Source organism: Talaromyces proteolyticus (assembly GCF_021365285.1).
Source record: "Talaromyces proteolyticus strain PMI_201 chromosome Unknown BGW36scaffold_13, whole genome shotgun sequence".
NCBI classification, from domain to species: Eukaryota; Fungi; Ascomycota; class Eurotiomycetes; order Eurotiales; family Trichocomaceae; genus Talaromyces; species Talaromyces proteolyticus.
In genome coordinates this window covers 112,965-132,481 of record NW_025764289.1, presented here as the reverse complement: position 1 = coordinate 132,481, position 19,517 = coordinate 112,965, and the positions used below count along the sequence as shown (strand labels likewise).

Sequence of the window (19,517 nt, the reverse complement as noted above, 5' to 3'; positions counted from 1 at the left end):
CCTGTTTCTTTTAATTAGATATCTGCCCCATACATAGAGTATATGCTGACTGTGAAAATACATATATTGACAAAAAGGTCGAAAAATTTGCCGTCTGACCAGGAGGCAATCCTTACAAGTGTCTCATACCCCTTTTCATAACACTAAACATGATCAAGTGTATCTATAATAATAATAAAATCGTCGTGAGATCTTTATGGCATATGCAAAACTCTGCTACGTTAGCTGATAATAGATAGTGATAGCAGTGTTGACATGAATAGACGAATTAGTTACAATGCTAACTTCCAGCCTCCTCGGCCTGGAAAAAAAAAATCAAACCGTCTCCAACCCGAACCCCTTCTTGATAACTCTCGTCCCCGTCATCAACACACCACATACTAACAGGGTGACCCCAGTAAATGCCAGTGTCCCTGTGTAATCCAAAGCGCCCTGAACATCAGGATCATTGTTCTGGCTCTGACTTGACAGGATGGCACCGGCGATAGGAGATCCGATTAACACCCCCAAAGAGCCAACAGTCAAAGCCATACCAACGCGAACGCCGATCTGGGCCAAATTTGGACTCAGCGCAACCAAGACGGCTGGTGGCAGGGCCATTAGTCCACCCGAGAAGAAGGAATAAAGCACCGAAGTGGCTATTAAATTTCCTAAATGTTGGACGGATATCCAGGAGAGAACGATTATGCCGGACAAGTAAGCGCAGGGAACGATCACGTTTAGGCTCCCGACTCTGTGGAACGAGAATTTTAGTAAGGTTTCTTTTTAACATCATATTATTTTTGGTGAGGATTAGAACATACTTATCTGCCATTGCATTAGGTAGTAGCCGTCCAATCATCCCTGCACCGTTCATGATACTCAGCACGTAGAAAGAGATATTCGTGTCGGCGCCGATATTGAGCGCATAACTTTCGGCATAGAAGAATGGAATGAAAAAGGCCATAAAGCCTAATGCTAAACCGATTACGAAAGTTGTGTAGGCCGGATCCTTGAATGCAGCCAAATCAATAATTGGCCCGGATTTGCGTGGTGGTAAGCGTGGTCGAAGTAAGGCGATGCCAATTCCTAGTGTTGCTAGCATAATAAATGCCATCGTGCGCACTGCCCATGGGAATCCAACTGTCACAATGAGTCGACGGATGACGATAGGGAAAATAACACCGCCTACAAAATTTTAGTCAGCTTCAAGGCCAGTCTAGAAGGTTACTTTCAGGAAGAGAATGTCGAAATTCAGCTTACCTACGCTACTGCCACTTGCAGCAATTCCAGTCGCCAGTGCTCGTCTTGTCGAGAAATACGTACCGACAAGTGAAATAGCTGGTGTAAATAGACAGCCAGATCCTAACCCGACACAGAGTCCCTGAGCCAGAAAAACTTGATAATATTTGGTTGCCAGGGACGTCATCATCATGCCAAAAACCTCGAGAAAAATGCCCAGAGACACAACCGGGTAAAAGTAACCCCCATCAAAGGCCCGGCCACAGAAGACTCCGATGAATAAGAGTAGAAATCCTTGAATGGAACCGATCCATGACAGAGAAGATTGACTCGACGTCACAAGCAGCGTGCTCGAATAATACGTTTGAAAGATACCGTAGGAATTGGCAAGACCCCTAGAAAATGATGATGGCATTAGTATTTTCCTGTCTTACAGTGGTCGATTGTCCAGTTTTAAGAACTTACCAAGTGTTCAAAACGAATAGAAATCCTCCGAGGACTTGTAGCCAGGCCTTGATACCCCCATTCGGAGGTGGAGGCGGCCCTGCTGGTGCCGGTTGGGCTGTCTCTTCCTTGCCCACTTGTCCTTCAGCTTTGGGAATACCTGTTTCTGTGATGTCGTCTGAAGCCTTCACAATTTCAAATGATGGGATTCGCCCTTCAGAGGTTGAGTCCGACATCGCGGTTCTACTTTTATCTTATTATGAATTTCTTGAAGTCAAGCATGGACTTAGAAAACTAATAAATCGATTTCAATCTCGGAAAGGCCAGTTTGAAGTGAGAAAAGATGAGGCAAATTGGAAGAGCAGCAGCTACGGGGTTTTAATTTTACGATATAAATAATATCGAATTTATTAACGATCTCTCCGATGGCTCTTCTTACGCTTTCCGTTTCGGGAAGTAGCCCCTGTTTAACTACAGGGCATTACCGACTGTTATATTCCCAAGAATTGTTCTATGTGGAAATCCAGACTACGGAGCAGTGACGCTGGCCTTGGGAGGATGATCGTCACATTAAAGGCAAGTCTAGTCTCCGGAAGAGTGGCTGTGCTATTCCCCCATCGAGTTAAGCCGAGCCGATACATATGTTGTAGCGTCTGGGTTAGCATCACTATACTTCCAATCGGCGGTTTGCTAGCCGCGCAACTCTCGAATGGACCGCCAACCGTCTGCTTAGCTCGAACACATAAGCATTTGATCCCCACACCGTCAATTTTTGGCATGGGCAGTGTATTCTAGCTAATTGTTGCTTGTAAAATTCAAAAATGAAAGTTATTATTGCTGGAGGTGGAATTGCTGGACTGGCGACGGCGATTGGCCTGCGCCGCGCTGGCCACCAAGTCAAGGTAAGTTTGCACCCCTTCAGCCCAGTACGCTTAATAGACTGAACTGATCGTTGTTATGTTATTGGTCGGTACGTTAGGTGTTTGAACGCTCAGCATTTCTCCGCGAAGTTGGAGCAGCCATCCACGTCTGCCCAAACGCCTCCCGAGTGCTCCTTGATTGGGGTTTGAAGGCAGAAGAGGCTCGTCTGGTTAGCGTGCGCCGGTCTGTTGTCGCCGCGGCCAACACATTGAAGCCAATTGTCGAGACAGATTGCTCGTCGATCTCTCGGAGGTTCGGCGCACCGTGGTATCTGGCGCATCGAGTCGATCTACATTCCGCCCTCCGCTGTTTGGCCACTACCAAGGATGGACTAGGCCTGCCTGTGGAAATTTTCTTACGCTCCGAAGTAGTTCAGTATGACGCCGACGAGGGATCGATTACTTTGGCTGATTCTTCTGTCCACTATGCTGACCTTGTCATTGCTGCGGATGGAGTTCACACGACAGCAGTTGATCATGTTATTGGCCATTCAGTGCCTCCAGTATCTACAGGCTCTGCAGCCTTTCGGTTTCTGATCTCGACCAAAGAACTACTCAAAGATCCTGAAACAGCGCCGATGGTGACTGACAATGACGGAGTCTTCAAAGTCCTCGTTGCCGATGATTCAAGACGTCTGGTTTGGTACCCTTGTGCTAAGTAAGTAAAACTAGCCCGCAGCCTAGATGGTCTATTGCTGTCTCAATTAAGGGGCTCATCGTGATTGGGTAAACAGTAGCACCCTACAAAATTTTGTTGGAATTCACCCCGACCAACAAGTCGGTGACTATGAAGGTACGTATTAACTTTGTACATGCCAAAGACAAGAAAATTAGAAAATTTAGCTTATTACAAGGTAGACTGGAACCTTTCGGTGGACGTGAATGATGTCCTTTCTCAGTACCGTGACAATCATCCTAGTATTCTCGCAATTCTGAAGTAAATTTCCTATATCGGTCATGTTCATGATTCCCCGGAATAACCGATCAGTTCAATTTAGGAAAGCAAACAATGTTAAGCGCTGGCCACTCTTATATCGCGATCCTATCCCTACATGGCATCGTGGTCGTTTGGTTCTTGTCGGAGATGCTGCCCATCCTATGCTTCCTCGTGAGTTTAAAATATCATTTTCTGACATTAAGCTTATTAGTACAGACCAAGGCCAAGGCGGCGCCCAAGCAATAGAGGATGCAGGAGCTCTAGGAGTGATCTTCAGTGGTTCTCTTTCAGATCCATCGTCATTGCACCTCACTATAGATGATATTAATAAACGCTTGGTTTTGTTTGAAAATGTCCGCTATAACCGCGCTTCAGCGATGCAGATATTTTCAAATGCAGGACAGGACGAGTCATGGAAAATTCGAGAGCGCGCACAGCAGTACATGTCCGCTGGTGCCGAAGTTCCCACCTCCCCGCCGGAGTTTATTGAACATAATTTTGGCTACGATGTACAAGAAAAGGCTAGAGAGCAACTACGAGAATTTTTAGAAACCAGGTCGTGATACATCAATGTTGTGAGGCGAGGTTACTTGCTGGACAGTATTGAACACCACTGTTGAGGTTATAGAATGATCAAAATTGTCTACTTCGCCAGCGGACTATATTGTAACTAGATACAATATAGCAATCATGATACAAAGCAAATATAAATTAAATGCATCAATTGATCCAATAGGGTTGCCTGTAGCTTCCGGAACATCAACATTGATAACATTGAAGCGAGCTCACCTTTACTACATATATAGGCATGATTTTGTCTATAATTGATTCTAATTACTATTAATGTTGTGTACCATTATCAAATTATTTTATACATAATAAACAGCATGACTGATGATAGAATAAATGTTGATAGATAATCTTTCCTTATCAAAGCCATTGTCAATTCATTTAGCTACTTCAGAGATCTACCGAGATTCCACAGAGAAGCAAGAAAATGAGTTTTAATAACCATGAAGTACCTCTGTATAGGAAAGTATCTTATAACCAAAAATATTCATATTAGATGGTAACTGCGTACGCAAAAGACGACCAATGCTGCGAGATGTGAATGAAAGAACCGATCACTGAAAAAGGAAATGCTTTTACCACAGGCGAAGCAATCCTTTGCAATATCATTCTTCAAACACCACTTCAATAATGGTGCTGGCTGCAGTGTCAGGTCCCCGGCGCCAAACTTTCCTAAGTTTCAGCCGTGGGTCTGCTCTAGCTAGAAGCTGAGCAAAATCCTCTTCGGTGCGCTCTCGAGCATTATGCAAAACCATCATTTGCATGTCCAGATATCTGAAGATTCTTAGATAGTCCAATTTTTGAAAGGATAAAAGCCAAAAAAAGGGTTGGAGAGAGGGGAGGAGAAAGGAAGGTGTGGAATGGAGAATAGCATATAAACGAAACTGAATAAAGTATGACATACCGCACAAACTTTTCGTGTAAACCGTGAAGGTGCTCAGGTGGTGGAATTACTGAGTCTGAGATGATTATTCGAGATTCAGGTCGAAGTGCTGGAACAAGGTTTTTCAGAATCTTCACCGCGTAATCGTCCGGCCAGTCATGGAGAATATGTCGCAGATAGAAGACATCAACTCCACGGCGAGTTTGAGTCTGGAACATGTCCTGTATTTCAAAGTGGACACGATCTTGTAGTGTTGATCGAGATTCATATTTTACAGACGAAATGGCTGCTTCGAGGTCTTGCACCACAAATGATAGCTGAGGATAGGCTTCAGCCAAAGAAAGAGATACGTGACCATTACCGCCACCAACCTAGTCGATTACCGATAATCAATAAGATGAACCAAAAAAAAGAAATAGAGTTCAAATGATAGCTTACATCAACAACAAGGGCTTTTCCAAGCGAATCCCATGGAAATCCGTCGACTACTTGCTGATCAGACCGGCCACCACTTTTGCTTAAGCCCGCCATGCCACGATTAAAACGGTCAAAACGGTCGGGGTGTTTGGAAAGGAAAGTGAATAACGGATCCGTCGTATTAAATGCTATATTGAAGCCAGCCTGTGACGGTTCCTCTGTATCAGGATATTGGCGAATTGAATCTACCAGTCTAGATGCGGCAGGAAATGCTTCATGGGTACAGTGTCCTAGAAATGCTGTAAGGTCCTGGTCAATTGCCAGCAGCTCTGAGATGCTCGTGTGGCCGACATATCCAGGCTGGGATTCTTGAAAGATTCGACGAACAAAAAGAAGTCGAAGAACACGCTGAAGCCGACCAATAGGGCAGCCGCTGATGGCGGACAATTCGCTGAACGAGATGCTAGAGCTAAGCGGAACCTTTGAGGCTAGATCAAACTCAATCACTACTGCTATAGCTGTGATATCATGGTACTAATTGTTGCACAGACATAAAATGTTCAATTCTAAGTTAGCTATCTCGGCCTAATTCACTAAAAGGTATTTTCGCCGATCAACTAACAACAGGAGTGAGGTAGAACATACACTATAAGAAAGACTCTTCAAATAATTCTCTGGACCGGATACTAGTATCTGAAGATCCGTTGCTGCCTGGATGAGAGATATTGCTGCATTTTGGCTCTCACTATTATCTTTCTTTCCAGCCAATGAGACACCGTTTGTAGTGATACCTGAAGTTCTCGAGGATTCGGGTAGAAAAGAAGGTGCTGGTTTTGATTGCTGCAGGTTATGTCGGGTGATAGTGAGGGCAGCATTGGAGATTGTTGCGGCAAGGTCAAGTAGGATAGTTGAGTCCGTCATTTTGTGTAATTACGTGAATTGCAGTATTTTCGCCCTGCTGAACCCTTTTAACGTATATTAAACTTTCTATGGTTGATACAACCAAATCGACACAACTTATATACTGGATAAACCATAACATTGTAAGAGAATTTTACCCTCTTCGGCGAATGTGACATGCTCCGTACCGTATAAGTAACAAGAAGAAAGGTAAACCCCCGAGGGCAGGAATGCTCAGTTCGGCGGAGCACCCTAGCGCGATCTCGGCCCTTAATGCAACTCGGAGATACGAGAGCTTCGATATTTTCCGTCTCTCGTATTGTAAGTTGACTTGGGGACCCTTTCTGAGGTTGTGGTTCACTGTTTTAGATACAGCTTTCCCGCAATGCTAATCTCATCAATTGACATTGCACTTCCCACGTTTGGCTATTTTCCGTTTTCAGTCAACACTTTTAGACCGCTATCCTGAGCATCTCTAATGATGGCTATTCTTATCGAACCCAGTTATTCAAGCTGGTTCGGTCTATTTAGCGCAATTGCACTGGTCATTTTTCTTTATAAAGCCGTCTTTACAACTCGACGGGCAAAACTACCAATATACAGCACTCACTCTGGGTGGTTCGCAAGCTGGCACAATTCCCTGGAATATCTCAGAGATAGCTCAGGGGTTCTTAGATCAGGATATGCGAAATTCTCTAAGAAGGGGCTATTTTATCAACTCCGTACGCCGGTGAGATGGGTCATTGTCGTGCCCCCAGAATTTGTCGATGAGATACGGACCGCACCTCCTGATTATCTCAGTGCCAAGGTGTCTGCCAACGATGTATGTTCGATTAAATTTATTTTTTCTGTCATGCCCGTTTTTATAACGCTATGTGTTGTTTACTGACCTAATGATCGAAGGTGGTGCAAACTAGATATACAGTCTCCCCCGTTGTCGAATCAAACAAGTTTCATTTTCACATCCTTAAAACGCATCTTACGCCCAGTCTAGAACGGAATATCACCGATTTATTAGACGAAATCAAACTTGTCTTCTCTGCAGAGATCGGCTCTTCTCAAGGTATTTTACTATATATAGTCTAGTAAGCATGTACTTATGTGCTGAATTCACAGATTGGAAACCAGTTGTCATGTCGCATGCAGCTCATCGCATCGCTACACGTACGGCAAATAGGCTGCTCGTTGGTGCTCCTTTGTGTCGAAACGAGGAGTATCTTCAAATGTCCATTAAATATACTGTGGACGTCTTCGGGGGTGCAGACAAATTGCGCGCATGGCCCGACTTCCTCAAACCCGCTGTAACTTATCTTGTCACCAATGTTAAGGAACGCCAGAAAATTGCCCGAAAGCACCTTATTCCTTATATAAAAGCACGACTGGCAGAGGAGGACCAAATTAAGGAGAAAGGCTTACAGAATACGAAGCCGGTAGACTCGCTACAATGGGTGATTGATGCTGCACCAAGTGCTCAGGAGCGCGATCCAGAGCGGCTCATGTACCGTCTACTTCATCTCAATGTTTCTGCGGTACATACAACCAGTGTGACATTCTTGAATTGCATGTTCGATCTTGCTTCGCATCCTGAAATTATCACTGAGTTGAGAGAAGAGATTGAAGCCGCATTGGATACCTATGGATGGAGTGCACGTGGATTGAGTCAGTTGAGAAAACTAGACAGCTTCATGCTGGAAAGCCAAAGACTAGCACCTATCGCAAGCTGTGAGTATTCAAATATTCAAATATGGTATTTTAAGGCGCAAAATTCTGATCTAATGCTCCGTCTAGCTCAAATGACTAGGGCGGTCGTTAGAGACTTTACCTTCTCAGACGGAACTACTGTTCCCAAAGGCTCTTATGTTCTGGTGCCAATGTATGCAATGTACCTGGACGATGACCTATATCCAAGAGCCTCTGAGTTTGACGCCTTCCGTTGGTCTAAACTACGTGATCAGCCTGGAGCCGAAAATCGCTACCAGTTCGTCACAACATCTCCGACACATATAAACTTTGGACATGGAAAGGATGCGTGTCCTGGTCGATTCTTTGCCGCTCAGGAAATCAAGTTGCTGCTTGCACACGTTATTTTACACTACGATATTCGTCTGGAGGACCCTTCTAATGGCCATCCAAAGCCTACCTGGTATGATCGCTCGCGTCGTCCGAATCAAACTGCCCGGGTGTTCTTTCGTTCTCGTTAAGCGAAGGAAAGAGGTTGATTCGCACCTCCAAGTAGTACATCTCTAGCCTAGTCAAGTGGAATGAAAATAGTTACGAGATTTTAGGAATTAGTTGCAAAATTTAACTAGTTGAAGTTTAACTTTCAACATTGAATGAAACTTGTCGTTCTTCCCAGCTTTCAGACCGTTATCCCGATGTAAGACAGTTTGCACGTCTCCCATAAACTCCATATCGCATTCATTGATTTAGAAGACGACCATCTAAATGTGCCTAGCATGATCTCACCAGGTTCTCGACAGTCGCTATTGTGGGCTGTTAGTGATCTGGCATATGGCAAAGTCTAGTGGCTCATTAAGGCATATTCTTCTCCTCCTTAGCTTTTAAACGATAAAAAGAACAACACACGAATCAAATTTTTTTACTTGAAGATGATAGTGTATCATTCCACCGAAGCTGACACGAACCTAGTAGCTAATCCGCCGAAAGCAGTTCAATTGCGTGATGGGCGTGATAATTACGCGTCCCGTAATTGGTGCGGAGGAAGAGGGCTGACGCACTTTCTCATCTTCGTTATCCTACAACACTACAATCCCACGTGCTTTCCGTATGAACTTATAATTGCAGGCGCCATACGGAGTATGTTATTTTTAAATGACTAGCTAGATGCCGGATACAACATAATATCCACGTTTTCTTCTCAATTGGCGGCGGTTTACTACATAGTCCATCGCGCCGAGTAGTGCACATAACCTTAAGAGCACATATCAGTATACGAGCCTGCGGGAAAACCAAATTAAAACATTTTTCGGCTGCTTAACAAATGCGAGAGAGTAGTTTATGTCATCGGATAGCAAGGCCTAGAATTCGGAGGGTATGAATTGATCTTGAACTAGTATGATGGTTCCGAGGCAAGTCTGCTGGCTATAGGTAGATAAAACTCTGTCCCTCACTTAAAGTTCAGTTAATTATTTACTTAATATCAAGGCGCTTCATTATTGCTATACGTATGGCCGATAAGAGTACTATTTCAATTATCCACAATGCGTCGACTATCACAGGAAGATCGACTTAACGTTGTCCTACTGGGTGATCAAACAAGCAATGTATCGTCTTTACTTAGGAAACTGTTGCTTGATGCACCACATAGTGTTTCGCAAAGTGAATTTATTCGAGATGCTAGTGCCGCATTGAAAGGAGCATACGATCGCCTACGTCCATTTCAACGCGAAAAACTCCCTTTGTTTAAAAACGTTCATGAGTTGGCCAAAATCTATCAAGAGGGTAACGGTGAATGCCATCCCTCGATTGCCAGTGCTTTATTATGTGTAACACAATTGTTACAGATATTTCGGTGATTTTCCCAAATGTCCTTTAGGCGTGGAAATACGACGAAATCGACCATTTGCTAACGTCAATTCAAGATATTTTGAAGGCAGAGGACGCCGTCCAGAAAACAACGAGAATATCACAGTAGTTGGGCTATGCACGGGGTCACTTGTTGCAGCGGCCTACGCTGCTTCCGCGTCCTTAGACGATTTGAAGGTGCTTGCTGTGCCGACTGTCTCCATGGCTTTTCAAATGGGTCTTCAGGCTGCCACGGCGAGCAGTATGCTCCACGAGCAGATCCCGCCGTTACGAAGTTGGTCCATATCGATCCCCAAAATGACAGAAGACGAAGCCCTCTCTGCCTTACAGATCTATGATGCAGGAGGACACCTGTCTCTCCGCCATCGTTGCTTCGTGAGTGCTGTTGGCCTTAATAGCATCACCATTAGCGGTGCACCGCCAGCTTTGAGCCGTTTTTCAGAGAGCTTAACAGCTTCTAAACCAAATAGAAAACCGAGACCGCTACCCATCTTCTCCGCTTACCACGCCTCTCATATTCATACAGTATTAGACTTTCGCAGCTTTCTCCAGCGCTCTGGGATCGACCCTGAGCTCTTAGCCTGTTTTGAATCAAGAAAAACCATTCTATCACCCCTTACCGGCCTGCCGATTGAATCAAATAACGCGCTAGGCATATTCGAAAATGTTGTTTGTCAAACGATGCAAGCACCTCTTCGGTTGGATTTGATTACCAGCAATTGTATCTCATATATCAATGAGAATAACATATCGTCTGTTAACATCGATATCATCGGACCAGCTCCTATTTCAGACAGCTTTGCAAGCACTATTCGCAGTGGTTCGAAAGCGACAGTTTCCACACGTGATCTCATAGCTCTCGAGCCGGGGGTTGATGAGTATCGCCCGTCAGCTGCATTCCACCGTGCGCCATTAGCTGTTGTTGGAGTCTCAGGCCGCTTCCCTGGTGCTGATAGTGTTGAATCATTATGGAACGTGCTAGAGCAGGGCTTGGACTTACATCGAGTGGTGAGCACTACGTGTACTATTGACATTTTCCAAGCGAATTTGTTATTCACATTGTCTTTAGGTGCCAAAGGATCGATTTGACCAAGAAAAACATGTTGACCCTACAGGAAAAACCAAAAACACAAGCTGGACTCCCTATGGTTGTTTTATTGAACGCCCGGGCGATTTTGATCCACGGTTCTTTAATATGTCACCTCGCGAAGCACTTCAAACAGATCCCATGCAGCGATTAGCACTTGTAACAGCATACGAAGCCCTAGAAATGTCAGGATTTGTTCCAGGCCGCACTCGCTCTACCTCTCTAGATCGAGTCAGTACGTTTTATGGTCAAACAAGCGATGACTATCGAGATGTCAATTCCGCACAGGACATTGGGACGTATTTTATTACAGGAGGAATCCGAGCATTCGGTCCGGTGAGTGCCTGACACCATTTACTTATTCAAGTCAACTTTAAAATGTAGATCCAATTGACATTAATTAATCTGATTCCTAGGGACGAATTAATTATTTCTTCAAATTTAGAGGTCCTAGTTATAATGTTGACACGGCCTGTTCATCAAGTCTAGCTGCAATACAACTTGCCTGCACATCCCTATGGAGTGGTGAATGTGATACAGCTGTGGCAGGTGGCCTCAGTGTTCTAACCTCGCCTGATTTATTCTCGGGGCTGAGTCGTGGCCAGTTTCTCTCAAAAACCGGTTCATGTAAGACCTTTGACAATGATGCGGACGGCTATTGTCGGGCAGACGGTATTGGAAGCGTGGTTATCAAGCGACTGGCAGATGCGGAACTCGACCGAGATAATATTCTGACGGTTATTTTGGGTGCTGGTACAAACCATTCCGCCGACGCTGTCAGCATTACACATCCTCATGCGGAGACACAGTCGACTCTTTACCGAGACATTCTTCAACAATCCGGTGTCGATCCTCTGGATGTGGGCTATATTGAAATGCACGGGACTGGCACGCAGGCAGGTGATGGCACGGAAATGCGTTCAGTTGTCGACGTTTTCGCGCCGGCGAGGCCTGTCCGATCCACAGAGAATCCTCTGTATGTCGGAGCAATCAAGGTCCGTAAATAACATTCGCTTTATATCAATACATCGTGAGAATAACAGAGTTGACTCAAAAATCATAGGCAAATATTGGCCACGGCGAGGCTGTAAGGCGCACATCTCAATCATGTCAATTAATTAAAGCTAACAAAAGCATAGTCATCTGGAGTTGCATCTCTCATAAAGTCCATTCTAATTTTCAAACACAATGTAATCCCCCCTCATGTTGGGATCAAAAACACAATCAATAAAGATTTCCCAGATTTGAAGGCCAGAAAGTAAGTGACCGAGATATAGAAAATTTCCAATAGCCTGGTCTGTTAGCTGACTTGGAGTTGCCAGCGTCCGAATTGCAAGGACAAAGACATCATTTCCACAGACTAATGAGAAAAGAAGAACAATCCTCGTGAATAATTTTAGTGCAGCTGTCAGTGATCCACTATGTATCCAAATGAAGCTTTAACTCACTAACCTTACTATACTATCTTTTTATAGGGTGGAAACACTGCCTTGTTAATTCAAGAGCCTCCGAATCCGGTGATTGAAAATAGCACCGAACCTCGTCCGCTACATGCTGTATCTGTGTCCGGACATACCGTATCTGCTGCAAAAAATAACCTGGAGAGGCTGATTGCATACTTATCTACAAATCATGACGTATCTCCAATAGACCTTTCGTATACGACAACTGCCCGTCGCAGACATCATAGATTTCGTCTCACGGTGACGGGAAGCTCAATTGATAGCATTAAAACTTCCTTGGAACAGAAACGGCAATCAATCCTTTCGGCTCCAAGTACACCCGAAGAAGGCCCTTCAATTGTGTTCGTCTTTACCGGGCAGGGCACAGCATTTCCAGCGTTGGCTTATGAATTGTATAAGACCTCAAGTCAGTTCCGAGCAGACATCGACCACTTTGATGGAATTGCTAGACAGCAGGGATTTCCGACATTCCTTCCCATCATTGATGGTAGTGTCATGGATCTCAACTCGCTTTCTCCAATCCAGACTCAAATTGGACTAGTATGCGTTCAGGTAGCCCTGGCCCGTTTATGGAGCTCCTGGGGGGTCAAACCAACTGCAGTTTTAGGTCACAGCCTTGGTGAATATGCTGCGCTTCAACTCAGCAGCGTACTGTCAATAAGTGATGTCATTTTTCTGGTTGGATATCGCGCTAGGTTACTTGAAACTAAATGCGAAATGCACTCGCATAGCATGCTTGCCGTTGCAGATTCGCCGAGCGTGCTCCAGTCTGTTCCATCTAATATATCCTCCCGCGTGGAGATCGCCTGTGTTAATAGCCCCAGCGAAACTGTTTTTGCATCTGACAAACATGTTATCGATCAGCTGGAGTCATATTTTGTGGCTCGTGGACTTCGATGCACCAAGCTCCCAGTGCCTTTCGCTTTTCATTCAGCGCAAGTTGACCCTATTCTTGACGACCTCGAGGAAGTAGCAAGTGTAACAAACATAGGAGCCCCGCAGATTCCAGTTATAAGTTCCCTATTTGGGCGTATTTTAGGTCCCAAAGACCCAATTGGCGCCCGGTATCTGCGTCGACACTGTCGAGAGGCGGTACAATTTTCTAGTGCAGTGACAAATGCAAGAGATGCTGGACTGATTAATGATTCTACCGTCTTCATTGAAGTTGGACCCCATCCAGTATGTTCAGGCATGCTGAGATCAATCCTTGGCAATAATGTTCAAGCTCTGCCTACATTAAGAAGGAAAGAAAGCCCATGGAAAGTGATTGTTGGTAGCCTCGCTTCACTTCATGACATGGGGTTTCCGATCAACTGGTTCGAGTATCATCGCGACTTCGAAAAGACATGCCGTCTTTTGACGTTACCAGCATATGCATTTGACAATAAGAACTATTGGATTGAGTATCGGAATGATTGGACGCTACGCAAAGGTGACCCGTTGCCAGCGAGCCATGTACAAAATGCGACTCGTCAACCACCCAAACAATTACCAGCGTCTGTTCACCGGGTTGTGGTTGAAAGATACCGCGAAAGGGATGCAGTTGCCATATTTGAAACGGATCTGTCAGCTACTGCCATTTATTCTGCGATCACCGGCCATCGCGTAAATGGGGCGACATTGTGCCCATCTGTAAGTTTATTGAACTGTCAAATGAAACGTTCATTCATTACCATACATACTTACTACGTGCTACTACAGTCCATATATGCAGATGTTGCACTGACTATTGCTGATTATATTCAAAATCACCCCCAATCCGGATTTACGCTTTCAGGGCACAATATTTCCTCGATGGAAGTCCATCAGCCCCTCATCATCAAGTCTTCCAAGAACGATGAAGACCGTGTATTGCGCGTATATGCTCGTTTAGATCAGGCCCCACACAAAGTCAAACTGTTTTATGTTTCCGTGTCTCCAGACCAGGAAACAGAGACTGAACATGCAACGTGTGTCGTGGAATTTGAGGACCCAGAGAAATGGCTTCGACGATGGACACATGAGTTTCATCTTATCCAGGACCGTATCAAGGCACTTGAGGCACTATCGGAGTGCGGAGAAGTCAGCAAAATAGCAACAGGATTGGCTTATCGTCTTTTTAGCAGCTTTGTTGATTACTCTCCGAATTATCGGCGCATGGAACGAGTTTTGCTTGCTGGTGGCTTGTTTGAAGCCGCTGCAAATGTCAACCTGAACGACAGGGGTGATGATTTGGCCTTCTTTTGTAGTCCATATTGGATTGATGCTCTATTACACATCTCCGGATTTGTTCTCAATGCCAACGACTCCGTTGACCACGAGGAAGCGGCGTACATTTCTCATGGTTGGGAAACTTTGCGATTCGCCAAAGCCTTCAATCCTAGCGGAAATTATAAAACATATGTTAGAATGCTTCCCGGAGAAAAGAAAATGATGGAAGGCAATGTTTGGATTCTGTGCGACGAGCAAGTTGTGGGATTAGTTGAAAATATTCGCTTCCAACGTGTTCCTCGCACAGTACTCAATATTCTTCTTCCCCGACTTGGCAAGGATTCAAGACCTGCCAACAAGGCAGTCAAATCAATTGTTAAGCATACACAGGAAAGGAAAAGTGATATCATCAAACCATCCAAAACGGAATCAAATGGTAGACAAGGAGGAGACAGCTTCCTTGATCTCATAGCATCTGAGCTCGGGCTAGCTTCCTCGGAAATTTTACCACATGACAATCTATCTGATCTTGGTGTTGATTCTCTGATGTCTTTGACCTTAGCCGGTAGGCTTATGGAAACATTTGGACTAGATATATCACACAATGAACTTATGGCAGCTTCAAGTATCATGGACTTGCTTGGAATTCTAAGACAGAAGGCTAGTGGTTCCCTGCAGCAACCAATCAATCTCCCAAACCAAAATGTGAGCGATAATTCAGTTACGGCGTACAGATCTCCAGGTTCTTCGGAGACCTTAGAGCCGCCTTCCTTCACTCCTGCTAGCAACAGCAGTGACATAGTGGAGCTTACTAGAAGCGTCATTTTGGAGGAGACAGGTTTCTCAGCAGAAGAACTTGAGCCTTCTACACCGTTGAGTACACTCGGAGTTGATTCTCTTATGAGTTTAACAGTACTGGGAAGACTTCGGGAGTCAGGAGTCGAACTCCCGGCAGACTTCTTTATAAAAAATGTCACCATGGAGGAAGTCGTCCAGTCGTTGTCTAGTACCTCCGAGATTGAGAATGTACCAAACAATCCTATTGCGATATATAGGAAGGAGCCGAAACCCCTCTCCCCCGAAAATCCCCGATTAGATTCCAAGGAGAACAACGCTAAGGTAGTACTTCTTCAGAGACGGGTTGAGCTATCTAGCACCAAAACATTATTCCTATTTCCGGATGGCTCGGGCTCGCCATTTGCCTATGCGGCTTTGGGACAGATCAGCAAAGAGTTCGATGTATATGGTCTTGTTTGCCCATTCATCAACACGCCTGAGAACTATGTCTGCGGTATTGAAGCGACAGTTCGAATGTATCTCCGCACCATAAAGGCAACACAACCCACTGGTCCATACTACTTCGGAGGCTGGTCTGTAGGCGGTGTCCTTGCATTTGAGGCCTCAAAACAGTTGGTAGAAGTTGGTGATCTGGTCCCAGCACTTTTCCTGATTGACTCTCCTTGCCCGACAGTTGTTCCCCCGATGCCAACCTCCCTCATTAAATTTCTTGATTCTATTGGCCTGTTTGATAAATTATCCGATACAGCTGTGTCAAATTCAGGTGACAATAGACAAGTGCTATTAAAGCATTTTGATGCCACGGTTAGCAACCTAAGTCTTTACAAGCCTTCTCCTATATGCCCAGCTTCAGCAGCACCTCAAACATTTATCGTATGGGCTCAGGAAGGGGTTCTCAAAGATTATGAAGGTCCAAACCCGGTGTTGACACCTCCAGGATCCTCTACGGCCATTGAAGATTGGATACTAGACGATCGCACGAATTTTGGGTCTCGCGGTTGGGAAACTCTGCTACCGCTTCAAGCCATCACTGCTGGGTCTGTTCCGGGTAACCATTTTACTATGATGGCTACCCCGAATGTAAGTTTCGATCTCATTTCTCCCGTCTAGTACGTTATCAAATCGAATAATTGCTAATCGCTCTCACTTATGCAGATTTCGAAGTTGTCTAGCCATCTGCAAGGGGTCGTATCTGCTTTGTAATAGAACCAACATTGGTAACAGCTGGATTAGCACCATTACTAGATTGAATTGTTGTCCATGATGACAAGTAATTACTCTCAGGCTCATTGTATGAACGTAGTCTATCTCTTAATTGCCCTGGGGGTATCTCTTTTAAGAGCCCCTCCGAGAACACATTTTCCAGATCGTTTGCAGCATATACGTAGTCTGGCTAATTTGCGCATGCAGATAGACTCGAGGGACGGCATGGAAGCGGATACCTAAATCTGAAAATAAATGTTTTGTCATCTGTAACTTCGCTCTAGGCTGGACTAATCATGGACCGAATATTAATAATAATACTGTATCGTGTTTCGCTAAACGCGGCTAAGCCGATTGGGTGAACCGAAGCCCATCCAGATATAGTTTAGACTTCATAGACAATAGTGGAGATGTGTCATGTCACCTCGGCTTTGCTAGCCAATCGCTGGAGACAGAGCATTGAACTAACTTAGATCACAGGACAACGTAAAAGATGTCTGCACAATTAGTCAACCTTCAGGGTTTGCGCAGGCATTTTTCTGTCGTCGTAAATTTGCACCATGAGTATACGTCCTGAGCCATGGTTGATCCTGGGCGCTTTATTGCTCGGGTTGGTCACTGCCATCACCAACCCCGACTCAACCTCACAGGCTCTGCGATTGGACTGGGAAGCTATCAGTCCCAGTCGTGACCTGACGTACTATGACTGTTACGATGGCTTCCAGTGTGCGCGTCTAGAGGTGCCTCTTGACTGGGCCAATAGCACGGACAACCGTACGGCCATCATCGCCATCGCCAAACTACCCGCAGTAGTCTCCGATAGTGATCCATCCTTCGGCGGTAGTATTTTTGTGAACCCAGGCGGGCCAGGGGCTTCAGGCGTCTCCTTCATTCAGAGAGCCGGGCATAATTTGCAGAATTTTGTCGATAAGCCCAGCCGCCGACACTACGAGATTGTATCGTGGGATCCTCGCGGCATTGGCCATACTACTCCAAGCTCTGACTGCTTCCACTCAAATTTGATGTCCCGAAATGCTTGGCTACTGGAGGAGCGTGGAAACGGCGGCCTTGACAAGGGACTTGGCGCAATTAAGCATGGCCTGTCGATGACAAAGGGCTTATCCCAGCGCTGCAAAGACTCGGAAGATCAACATGGAGATGCCATGGCGTATGTGAACTCTCCTAGTGTGGCTCGCGATATGGTGCAGATGGTGGATAAAGTTGACGAGTTGAGGAAACGAGAGGACACCAGTAAACATGACGAGCCTCATCTGGAGCTCAAGAAGCGGACTGGGAAGCCTGAAGGAGATGCGCCGAGGCTGCAGTATATTGGATTTTCCTATGGCACAGCGCTTGGTAACTATTTTGCGACTTTGTATCCTGGACGCGTTGGGCGGATGGTGCTCGACGGAGTTGTTAATGCAGATGACTATGCAAATGGACCGGTAAGTGCATTACTTCTCAGCCTGAGCAGCGAAGTTTCAGGAGGACTCCAACTACAGATGTATCAAACTAATATCCCTTCTCCCACTACGTAGGGCTGGCTCTCCAGTCTTGATGATACCGATGAGATTCTCGAACAATTTTGGCGGGGCTGTCATGAAGCAGGCCCTTCCGTCTGTGCCCTCGCTTCTGCGTCTGACGCATCCGCCTCCGATCCTAAAGGCCGCTTCTGGTCTTGGGTATCCCATCTAGATGAAGCCCCACTCCCCGTGGTGACGTCTACAGGGTTTATTGTCACTGTCACTGGCAATGACATCCGCAAACTTGTCGGTGCTACTCTCTATGATCCCGTTCCGGGATTTAAATCTCTTGCCAATACGCTTCATCAGGCTATGAGGGGCAACACAACTAGTCTGATCACCAGCATGTTGGCAATTGGCCATATTCCGGATCTAGACAATACCTGCTCCGACAAAAATAGGACTGCGCCACTTTCGTTCCTCCCCGAAGCACACTTTGCCGTCGTCTGTGCGGACGGTGATGATATCACTAACAAGGACGCTGCCTGGTGGGACAAGTACGTTCATCGGCTGATGGACAAGTCAAAATTGTTTGGCAGTTATTGGGCCAATATTCGCTTTAGCTGCTCAAACTGGCCGTTTCGACCCAACTTGTCATTCAAGGGTCCTTTCAAAACCCCAAAGGCTGTTCCAAGTCTGACTGCAGGACATCCAGCTGCTCCATTATTGTTTCTGAGTAACCGGCTTGACCCCGTAACACCACTTAACTCTGCCCGCGCCATGGCATCTGATCACCCCGGTGCTGCCCTGATCATTCAAGAAGCTATGGGCCACTGTACTATTGGCACCGCTGCGAGTGATTGCACTAAAATGATTGTCGCTGACTATTTCGAATATGGCACGGTACCGTCGGGAGAAACGATATGCAAAACACAATGCGGGCCATGGGACGAGAACTGTAGTGGTTACCCTACCGTAGATGTAAACAGAAGCAAATCTACAAGAGGGCAATTTCGAGACGGTTCTCTTTCTTCAGCTATGAGAATGTTTCCTCTAGGGGTATGAAAAGATAAAGAATACACATAATGATGTCTAAATAAAGGTGTATAATCTGTATTTTTATTCAATTTTTAGTTGGAGCTATAGCTAGGCCTGGAGGCTCGAACTCTAGCCCTTTAGATTAGTTAAAGGTATGAACGCTAAAACTATAAGAAATATTAGTCTTATTTCGTATAGTGACGGTCAACATATTAAAGCAAAATCTCATGTTTCGCTTCTGTCGACCCTGCATCTCGTTTCGTAAAGTAGTACTCATTGAGTACCATACACAATCAAACAGATAGGAAATGTAGGCTCTCACTTTCGCAGACATGGATTAATGCAGTTAACAAACTTTCTATATATAGCCTTTTTCAATGACAACAAGCAGGCTATCCAACGTTATTTTGAAGGTTTCACTACTTTCGTGGCATTCC

General features: G+C 45.3%; 6 protein-coding genes across 6 annotated transcripts; 4 read left to right on the top strand and 2 right to left on the bottom strand.

Annotated features, from left to right (window-relative positions):
* Nucleotides 1–315: 315 nt before the first annotated feature.
* On the bottom strand, nt 316–1,901 carry BGW36DRAFT_306800 (putative MFS monocarboxylate transporter; the record flags this gene model as incomplete). The annotated part of the gene is made up of 4 exons (XM_046212182.1): nt 316–733; nt 804–1,167; nt 1,243–1,616; nt 1,687–1,901. 4 exons carry the CDS (start codon nt 1,899–1,901, stop codon nt 316–318), a joined length of 1,371 nt encoding a protein of 456 aa, XP_046066671.1.
* A 585-nt stretch (nt 1,902–2,486) lies between these two features.
* Nucleotides 2,487–4,241, top strand: BGW36DRAFT_349876 (2-polyprenyl-6-methoxyphenol hydroxylase; the record flags this gene model as incomplete). The annotated part of the gene is made up of 6 exons (XM_046213304.1): nt 2,487–2,567; nt 2,645–3,243; nt 3,320–3,378; nt 3,444–3,522; nt 3,584–3,693; nt 3,739–4,241. The coding sequence occupies 6 exons, from the start codon at nt 2,487–2,489 to the stop codon at nt 4,083–4,085; spliced, it is 1,275 nt and encodes a 424-aa protein (XP_046066670.1). The 3' UTR covers nt 4,086–4,241.
* A 456-nt stretch (nt 4,242–4,697) lies between these two features.
* On the bottom strand, nt 4,698–6,313 carry BGW36DRAFT_432275 (S-adenosyl-L-methionine-dependent methyltransferase; the record flags this gene model as incomplete). The annotated part of the gene is made up of 4 exons (XM_046221111.1): nt 4,698–4,866; nt 4,997–5,346; nt 5,414–5,926; nt 6,038–6,313. The coding sequence occupies 4 exons, from the start codon at nt 6,311–6,313 to the stop codon at nt 4,698–4,700; spliced, it is 1,308 nt and encodes a 435-aa protein (XP_046066669.1).
* A 460-nt stretch (nt 6,314–6,773) lies between these two features.
* On the top strand, nt 6,774–8,493 carry BGW36DRAFT_364052 (cytochrome P450; the record flags this gene model as incomplete). Its single annotated transcript, XM_046214520.1, has 3 exons — nt 6,774–7,115; nt 7,196–7,355; nt 7,409–8,493. The coding sequence occupies 3 exons, from the start codon at nt 6,774–6,776 to the stop codon at nt 8,491–8,493; spliced, it is 1,587 nt and encodes a 528-aa protein (XP_046066668.1).
* Nucleotides 8,494–9,513: 1,020 nt separating this feature from the next.
* On the top strand, nt 9,514–16,579 carry BGW36DRAFT_432273 (beta-ketoacyl synthase; the record flags this gene model as incomplete). The annotated part of the gene is made up of 10 exons (XM_046221110.1): nt 9,514–9,824; nt 9,895–10,846; nt 10,908–11,261; nt 11,342–11,920; nt 11,989–12,012; nt 12,065–12,183; nt 12,248–12,332; nt 12,401–14,020; nt 14,090–16,456; nt 16,532–16,579. 10 exons carry the CDS (start codon nt 9,514–9,516, stop codon nt 16,577–16,579), a joined length of 6,459 nt encoding a protein of 2,152 aa, XP_046066667.1.
* A 514-nt stretch (nt 16,580–17,093) lies between these two features.
* Nucleotides 17,094–19,281, top strand: BGW36DRAFT_349873 (TAP-like protein-domain-containing protein). The gene is made up of 2 exons (XM_046213303.1): nt 17,094–18,024; nt 18,118–19,281. Exons 1-2 carry the CDS (start codon nt 17,140–17,142, stop codon nt 19,105–19,107), a joined length of 1,875 nt encoding a protein of 624 aa, XP_046066666.1. The 5' UTR covers nt 17,094–17,139; the 3' UTR covers nt 19,108–19,281.
* The last annotated feature ends 236 nt before the right edge of the window (nt 19,282–19,517 follow it).

Coding starts and splice junctions, on each gene's coding strand:
- BGW36DRAFT_349873 (XM_046213303.1), top strand. CDS start 17,140: ATGAGTATACGTCCTGAGCCATGGTTGATCCTGGGCGCTTTATTGCTC. Junction 18,025..18,117: donor ATGACTATGCAAATGGACCG/GTAAGTGCATTA, acceptor CCCACTACGTAG/GGCTGGCTCTCCAGTCTTGA.